The following is a 9,103-nucleotide window of genomic DNA, read 5'->3' on the forward strand; positions in this document are numbered from 1 at the left end:
GTGTCATTGTGTCAGGTTAGAGTTTTTATGCTAGCTTTAAATGTTTGTTGATCATGTGTTGTCTTTGTCCTCCTTTCATGCATCTAGCAATTGTAAAACAAGAGGTGAAGCCCATCATCAAAAAGGAGCCCTTCAATGGATCAATAGATGGATACTCTTTTCAAGCAGCCAATGCAATCAAGAACATGTATCCCCAACCTGCCTACTATGCAAGGGGAGGCCTCCCCACACCTGGCCAGCCCTCTGCAGCAGACCCAGTAAACGGCTATAACCACAACCTGCCCGCATCGCGCTATAGTCACTACAACTACCCCCCTAATGCACTTTTCCCACCTAAGATGAGGACTTACGAGGCTCGAAATGCTGGCACTAAGGCTTTCCAAGTGGACCAGAAGCCTGATATTCACAATCTTCAGGCCAGACAGGCTCATGCTTATCCTGGTCATACAGAACCAACCAAACAAATGAATGCCCAGTCATTAGACGCCAAGCAGCCACATCCTTTTTCTGTCTCCTCCGAGTCCTCCAACAGAGACACTCCAGTTATCAAGCAGGAGCCGATGGATATGCCAGTCTGTGAGGACACAGGACTGAGCCAGGCGGGTGCAAACACACCAAGCAACACTCCTAACTCTGCTACATGGCCAGGAAATCGGTTAAATGGAAGTATTGGTCCTGCAAACTGGGAGAATCAGAATTGTAGACAAAGTCCTGAAGCCTTGTTAGCTAACGCAGACAAGCAGAGGTTCCACCAGCATTCCCAGCAGCAGCCCTCTCCTTACCCTCAGCCATGGACATCCTTTCCTGGCTCAAATAGCCTAATGGCATCCCCTGCATCATCACCAGTTCCCCAGGTGCCTCCTTCCCACTCTCCTCATTTAGGCGCAGGTATCCTGGGTAGCATACCTCAAGGATCTCCACGTCCAAGCACCCCTCATCCAAGTACACCTCAGCCTGGTGTCACGCCCCCATTCTCACTTACAGACCGTTCACTTACACCACATTCTGCCTCTCCCAGGCAGTGGGTCAGTCCTGCCCCAAGTCCCCAGCCCAATGCTTGGGCTACGGGCCATGCAGCATACAGTCCTGGTTTGAAGCACAGCAATCCTGCAGGCGCCTACCCAGACAAGATGTGGTCAAAAACCGGTGAAAGCCGCTGTTCCACTCCTCTTGGGGTTCAAGAGAAAGCCTGGAAGTCCTGCGGAGGTTCAGTTGCCGGCAGTACACCATCCCCTGCTCCTGAGGGGCGCCTCTTCCCCGACGCACTGCAGCAGTCAGATCAGTCCGACTGGGACCCCAGCCGAGCAGAGTACAATGCTGCGAGCACTAAGGGTCATGAGGAGGATGACGACGAGGTGTGGTCCGACAGCGAGCACAACTTCCTGGATCCTAACATCGGTGGTGTTGCGGTCGCACCAGCCCATGGGTCCATCCTATTCGAATGTGCCCGACGGGAACTCCATGCGACCACTCCACTGAAAAGGCCTGACCGCTCGCACCCCACTCGCATCTCTCTGGTCTTCTATCAGCACAAAAACCTCCATCAGCCCGTGCATGGATTGGCTGTGTGGGAGGCCAAAATGAAACTGCTGGCAGAGCGGGCTCTCCAGAGGCAGCAGGAAGCAGCTCTCCTCGGCCTCTCCCAAGAAGAAATCAAGGCGCTCAGCAAAAAACGCAAGTGGGGCGTCACCGCAACAGGGGCTGCCCTAGGTGCTGGACAATCGAAAGACAAGAGGGAGGGCCCCGTGACGCGGTTAGCGCCCAGTTTCCACACCACCTCAATGGTGACCGCGTCTCCCTATGCCTTCACCCGCCTCACCGGGCCATACAGCTACTTTGTGTGACGCTCGCCGCCAACTGATCAATAGCGAGCGAGAGCAGGATCGAGGGATGAGCAAGATGAATGTCTCACATGGCCATCTCTCCATCATGCCCCCTCTGCTGTCCACTTGGAGGCCAGGACATTGTAATTGCTATTATTATTTTTTACCTCATGTCAGGCAGTGTTTGGCCTCGAGACACACTGCTTGTGGTGCTCCTCCTCTCTTTTTCCCAGAGAGGAACTACATTGCTTTTTTTTTCTTCTTGTTTATAGAATTCTAATGGTTTTAAAAAATATTGCTACTGTTAATGTCAACATTATAATGATTGCAATTGTTACTGTCAATGTTGTTATTACCGGTATTATAATGAAGAACTGTTGTTTTTATCACGGTCGTTTCTGACAATGTTAACGATTTACATTTTTGTTCTATATTTTTTCAAGCCAGTCTGAATCAGTCGGACATTTTTTTTTTCCTTTTTCTGTTTTTGTTTTGGTCAATCTTCCAGCTGTGTTAAAAGGAGGAGCTGTTATCTGCCTGACAAGAGACCGACCTTTGTAGCGGCAAAGCCTGTTTGGTTACGTCAAATCAATTTGTCATTACGCTCATAAAAATTGGAGTGGCACTGTTTTTTTTTTGCAGACATCAACAATAGGATTCCCCGAGCGACTGGACAAGTCTTTTTTTACTTGGGACGTCCCGCGGGCCAGATTGTGGATGCTTTTAGACCGGATCCGGCCTGTGGGTCGTACGTAGTTTGGGGACCCTTGTGCTAAACGATTTTGTCTATCGAAATATTTGTTGCACTTAAGTGAATCTCTTGTCAGTCCTTAACGAGCTCCTCCTTTTCTCCTCTTCTACACCCCAGCAGCTTTTGACTGGTGCTCAAATTCCTTAGCTCTGATGGATTTCCATCCCACGACTTGTCATGGCACTTGATGCTGTACTTAGGTGCTCGAACTGAGGTTTTACTTTTGCTCGTCAGCAATTTATAAAATTCCAACGGATCACAGATCTGTAACAACGACATGGGGAAGAATCAGGTCTTCTTCCAGTGATTGGTTATCAGAGTCACCTCTAGAGGCTTTTGACTGGTGCTCAAATTCCTTAGCTCTGATGGATTTCCATCCCACCACTTGTCAAGGCACTTGATGCTGTACTTAGGTGCTCGAACTGAGGTTTTACTTTTGCTCGTCAGCAATTTGCAAATTCCAACCGATCACAGATCTGTAACAACTACATGGGGGAAGAATCAGTGATTGGTTATCAGAGTCACCTCTAGAGGCTTTTGACTGGTGCTCAATTTCCTTAGCTCTGATGGATTTCCATCCCACCACTTGTCATGGCACTTGATGCTGTACTTAGGTGCTCGAACTGAGGTTTTACTTTTGCTCGTCAGCAATTTGCAAATTCCAACCGACCACAGATCTGTAACAACTACATGGGGGAAGAATCAGGTCTTCTTCCAGTGATTGGTTATCAGTCACCTCTAGAGGCTTTTGACTGGTGCTCAATTTCCTTAGCTCTGATGGATTTCCATCCCACCATCTGTCATGGCACTTGATGCTGTACTTAGGTGCTCGAACTGAGGTTTTACTTTTGCTCGTCAGCAATTTGCAAATTCCAACCGATCACAGATCTGTAACAACTACATGGGGGAAGAATCAGTGATTGGTTATCAGAGTCACCTCTAGAGGCTTTTGACTGGTGCTCAATTTCCTTAGCTCTGATGGATTTCCATCCCACCACTTGTCATGGCACTTGATGCTGTACTTAGGTGCTCGAACTGAGGTTTTACTTTTGCTCGTCAGCAATTTGCAAATTCCAACCGACCACAGATCTGTAACAACTACATGGGGGAAGAATCAGGTCTTCTTCCAGTGATTGGTTATCAGTCACCTCTAGAGGCTTTTGACTGGTGCTCAATTTCCTTAGCTCTGATGGATTTCCATCCCACCATTTGTCATGGCACTTGATGCTGTACTTAGGTGCTCGAACTGAGGTTTTACTTTTGCTCGTCAGCAATTTGCAAATTCCAACCGATCACAGATCTGTAACAACTACATGGGGGAAGAATCAGGTCTTCTTCCAGTGATTGGTTATCAGAGTCACCTCTAGAGGCTTTTGACTGGTGCTCAAATTCCTTAGCTCTGATGGATTTCTATCCCACCACTTGTCATGGCACTTGATGCTGTACTTAGGTGCTCGAACTGAGGTTTTACTTTTGCTCGTCAGCAATTTGCAAATTCCAACCGATCACAGATCTGTAACAACTACATAGGGAAGAATCAGGTCTTCTTCCAGTGATTGGTTATCAGAGTCACCTCTAGAGGCTTTTGACTGGTGCTCAATTTCCTTAGCTCTGATGGATTTCCATCCCACCACTTGTCATGGCACTTGATGCTGTACTTAGGTGCTCGAACTGAGGTTTTACTTTTGCTCGTCAGCAATTTATAAAATTCCAACCGATCACAGATCTGTAACAACTACATGGGGGAAGAATCAGGTCTTCTTCCAGTGATTGGTTATCAGTCACCTCTAGAGGCTTTTGACTGGTGCTCAATTTCCTTAGCTCTGATGGATTTCCATCCCACCACTTGTCATGGCACTTGATGCTGTACTTAGGTGCTGGAACTGAGGTTTTACTTTTGCTCGTCAGCAATTTGCAAATTCCAACTGATCACAGATCTGTAACAACTACATGGGGGAAGAATCAGGTCTTCTTCCAGTGACTGGTTATCAGAGTCACCTCTAGAGGCTTTTGACTGGTGCTCAATTTCCTTAGCTCTGATGGATTTCCATCCCACCACTTGTCATGGCACTTGATGCTGTACTTAGGTGCTCGAACTGAGGTTTTACTTTTGCTCGTCAGCAATTTATAAAATTCCAACCGATCACAGATCTGTAACAACTACATGGGGGAAGAATCAGGTCTTCTTCCAGTGATTGGTTATCAGTCACCTCTAGAGGCTTTTGACTGGTGCTCAATTTCCTTAGCTCTGATGGATTTCCATCCCACCACTTGTCATGGCACTTGATGCTGTACTTAGGTGCTGGAACTGAGGTTTTACTTTTGCTCGTCAGCAATTTGCAAATTCCAACTGATCACAGATCTGTAACAACTACATGGGGGAAGAATCAGGTCTTCTTCCAGTGACTGGTTATCAGAGTCACCTCTAGAGGCTTTTGACTGGTGCTCAATTTCCTTAGCTCTGATGGATTTCCATCCCACCACTTGTCATGGCACTTGATGCTGTACTTAGGTGCTCGAACTGAGGTTTTACTTTTGCTCGTCAGCAATTTATAAAATTCCAACCGATCACAGATCTGTAACAACTACATGGGGGAAGAATCAGGTCTTCTTCCAGTGATTGGTTATCAGTCACCTCTAGAGGCTTTTGACTGGTGCTCAATTTCCTTAGCTCTGATGGATTTCCATCCCACCACTTGTCATGGCACTTGATGCTGTACTTAGGTGCTGGAACTGAGGTTTTACTTTTGCTCGTCAGCAATTTGCAAATTCCAACTGATCACAGATCTGTAACAACTACATGGGGGAAGAATCAGGTCTTCTTCCAGTGACTGGTTATCAGAGTCACCTCTAGAGGCTTTTGACTGGTGCTCAATTTCCTTAGCTCTGATGGATTTCCATCCCACCACTTGTCATGGCACTTGATGCTGTACTTAGGTGCTCGAACTGAGGTTTTACTTTTGCTCGTCAGCAATTTGCAAATTCCAACCGATCACAGATCTGTAACAACTACATGGGGGAAGAATCAGTGATTGGTTATCAGAGTCACCTCTAGAGGCTTTTGACTGGTGCTCAATTTCCTTAGCTCTGATGGATTTCCATCCCACCACTTGTCATGGCACTTGATGCTGTACTTAGGTGCTCGAACTGAGGTTTTACTTTTGCTCGTCAGCAATTTGCAAATTCCAACCGATCACAGATCTGTAACAACTACATGGGGGAAGAATCAGGTCTTCTTCCAGTGAATGGTTATCAGAGTCACCTCTAGAGGCTTTTGACTGGTGCTCAATTTCCTTAGCTCTGATGGATTTCCATCCCACCACTTGTCATGGCACTTGATGCTGTACTTAGGTGCTCAAACTGAGGTTTTACTTTTGCTCGTCAGCAATTTGCAAATTCCAACCGATCACAGATCTGTAACAACTACATGGGGGAAGAATCAGTGATTGGTTATCAGAGTCACCTCTAGAGGCTTTTGACTGGTGCTCAATTTCCTTAGCTCTGATGGATTTCCATCCCACCACTTGTCATGGCACTTGATGCTGTACTTAGGTGCTCGAACTGAGGTTTTACTTTTGCTCGTCAGCAATTTGCAAATTCCAACCGATCACAGATCTGTAACAACTACATGGGGAAGAATCAGGTCTTCTTCCAGTGATTGGTTATCAGTCACCTCTAGAGGCTTTTGACTGGTGCTCAATTTCCTTAGCTCTGATGGATTTCCATCCCACCATTTGTCATGGCACTTGATGCTGTACTTAGGTGCTCGAACTGAGGTTTTACTTTTGCTCGTCAGCAATTTATAAAATTCCAACGGATCACAGATCTGTAACAACTACATGGGGAAGAATCAGGTCTTCTTCCAGTGATTGGTTATCAGAGTCACCTCTAGAGGCTTCTGACTGGTGCTCACTTTCCTTAGCTCTGATGGATTTCCATCCCACCGCTTGTCATGGCACTTGATGCTGTACTTAGGTGCTCGAACTGAGGTTTTACTTTTGCTCGTCAGCAATTTGCAAATTCCAACCGATCACAGATCTGTAACAACTACATGGGGGAAGAATCAGGTCTTCTTCCAGTGAATGGTTATCAGAGTCACCTCTAGAGGCTTTTGACTGGTGCTCAATTTCCTTAGCTCTGATGGATTTCCATCCCACCACTTGTCATGGCACTTGATGCTGTACTTAGGTGCTCAAACTGAGGTTTTACTTTTGCTCGTCAGCAATTTGCAAATTCCAACCGATCACAGATCTGTAACAACTACATGGGGGAAGAATCAGTGATTGGTTATCAGAGTCACCTCTAGAGGCTTTTGACTGGTGCTCAATTTCCTTAGCTCTGATGGATTTCCATCCCACCACTTGTCATGGCACTTGATGCTGTACTTAGGTGCTCGAACTGAGGTTTTACTTTTGCTCGTCAGCAATTTGCAAATTCCAACCGATCACAGATCTGTAACAACTACATGGGGAAGAATCAGGTCTTCTTCCAGTGATTGGTTATCAGTCACCTCTAGAGGCTTTTGACTGGTGCTCAATTTCCTTAGCTCTGATGGATTTCCATCCCACCATTTGTCATGGCACTTGATGCTGTACTTAGGTGCTCGAACTGAGGTTTTACTTTTGCTCGTCAGCAATTTATAAAATTCCAACGGATCACAGATCTGTAACAACTACATGGGGAAGAATCAGGTCTTCTTCCAGTGATTGGTTATCAGAGTCACCTCTAGAGGCTTCTGACTGGTGCTCAATTTCCTTAGCTCTGATGGATTTCCATCCCACCGCTTGTCATGGCACTTGATGCTGTACTTAGGTGCTCGAACTGAGGTTTTACTTTTGCTCGTCAGCAATTTGCAAATTCCAACCGATCACAGATCTGTAACAACTATATGGGGGAAGAATCAGGTCTTCTTCCAGTGATTGGTTGTCGGAGTCACCTCTAGAGGGCGGACTTGTCTGCATGCTAACGCAGACCCACTAGCACTTACAGTGAGATCTGGTCAGAAGCCAGTAAAACCTTGCTTTAGTTTGACCAAAGGCAGCGCTAATCTTAGGCCAATCGAAGCTCTAATGTGAACTCGGAGAAAGCTGGGGTTGGAACGTAGTGCTCTTGGCGGTCCTGCATACACTGTGGTGCTCTTCTTCTACACTTGATGTACAGTGAAGGCCTGTCCTGTCCTCTGCATGGTGCTGCCATCTTCGAGCGGAGCAGGACGGGTCTTTCGGCAGGCACCCGGCACCAAGCAGAACCAGCTGCTTCCTCCAGACGCTGCAAAGTTTCTTTATCCCGAAATACACTGTCGAGCGCAGGTGGGGGGATACTTTCCCATTACCGGTGCTTTTCACAGGTACAACCTGATACCTACTGATTGAACTTAGGAAAGTGTGGCTTCTGGGAGTTGGTTACCCAATGCATCAGAATCAATCTCTCAATATGCGTGTGAAAAAGAGCCAAAGAGTGAGACGTGCAGTGAGAGTCTCGCAATTTGCAACATGCAGATTTTGTCTCGGAAAGGTGCGACGGTGAAAATGAGCGAATTGTTTTGTGTCGGACGCACACTGACTTCCGATTGCCGAGGCGTCGTTTGGATCACAACGCAGTTTCCCCCCCGTATCGAGGACTCGTTCGCTTTCCCCGAGGGTCTACGGAACTCAATCCTCACCATCACAGAGAATCAACCGTGTCTCCGTTTTCACTTGAACCTTTTCTTGGTTTTGTTTTCCTTTTTTTATTTATTACTGGTGATGATAACGATTGTCCTTGTTTCTTCATCTTTTGATACACCGAATACAAATTGTACATAGAGAAGAGCAGATTTATAAAAGCACTTTTAAACTTGATTTTAATGACAAAAAGAAAGATGACTATTGACAACTTGAAGGTTAGGGTTTTTTTATTTTTGTTTTGTTTTGTTTGTTTTTCCTAAAGAGAGAGATAAATAATGTAAATAGTGAAATATTTAGGTAAAACTATTTAATTGGTGAGGATAGTGTGCGAAATCCGAAAAGCGTAGGAGTTTTGACAACAGTACACATGGTCCCTGTGTTTTTGTGTGTACAGTAACACATTGTTTTACTCTCACAAGTACTGTAACCTGTATCCTGAGTCGGCATGTAACTCCACACCAAGTTGAAAAGTCCATTTCTTGAACACAACTAGAAATACAGAACCATCTGCAAACTCTAAACCTGCTAAAACAAAAAAAAACTGTCCAATGCCAGGCATATTTAAAGAAGCTTTTATGTTCTCAAAGTTTTTTCACCTCAGAAAAAATGTGGCTGTCCAAGTACGACCGTAATGACCAGCATTAAATTGCAGTAGCGTAATAGGCCTAAGTGTTCATTAAAAACAAGGCAAGTGCATTTAATGTTTTTGGCCACACAGTTTGAAAAGTATCACATTGCTTGAATTTAGGAAAACAAAACAATCACTTAAATCGAGTTATTATTTGGTGTACCACTAGTCGTACACGTACCATAGTTTGAGAATGACACTGAAATTTTAATTCTAAAAATACAACAAAACACCA

At 45.5% G+C, this 9,103-nt stretch overlaps 1 protein-coding gene across 1 annotated transcript in view; it reads left to right on the forward strand.

Moving 5' to 3' along the window:
• The window catches only part of LOC133623025 (methylcytosine dioxygenase TET3-like), a 64,305-nt gene extending 61,355 nt beyond the window's left edge, over positions 1 to 2,950 (forward strand). Inside the window, exon 10 of the mRNA XM_061985936.2 lies at positions 88 to 2,950. Coding sequence (XP_061841920.2) covers positions 88 to 1,844 — 1,757 coding nt within the window. The 3' untranslated portion in view covers positions 1,845 to 2,950. The remainder of the gene's footprint in view (positions 1 to 87) is intronic.
• The last annotated feature ends 6,153 nt before the right edge of the window (positions 2,951 to 9,103 follow it).

Source organism: Nerophis lumbriciformis, linkage group LG12 (genome assembly GCF_033978685.3).
Source record: "Nerophis lumbriciformis linkage group LG12, RoL_Nlum_v2.1, whole genome shotgun sequence".
In the NCBI taxonomy this organism is placed as follows: Eukaryota; Metazoa; Chordata; class Actinopteri; order Syngnathiformes; family Syngnathidae; genus Nerophis; species Nerophis lumbriciformis.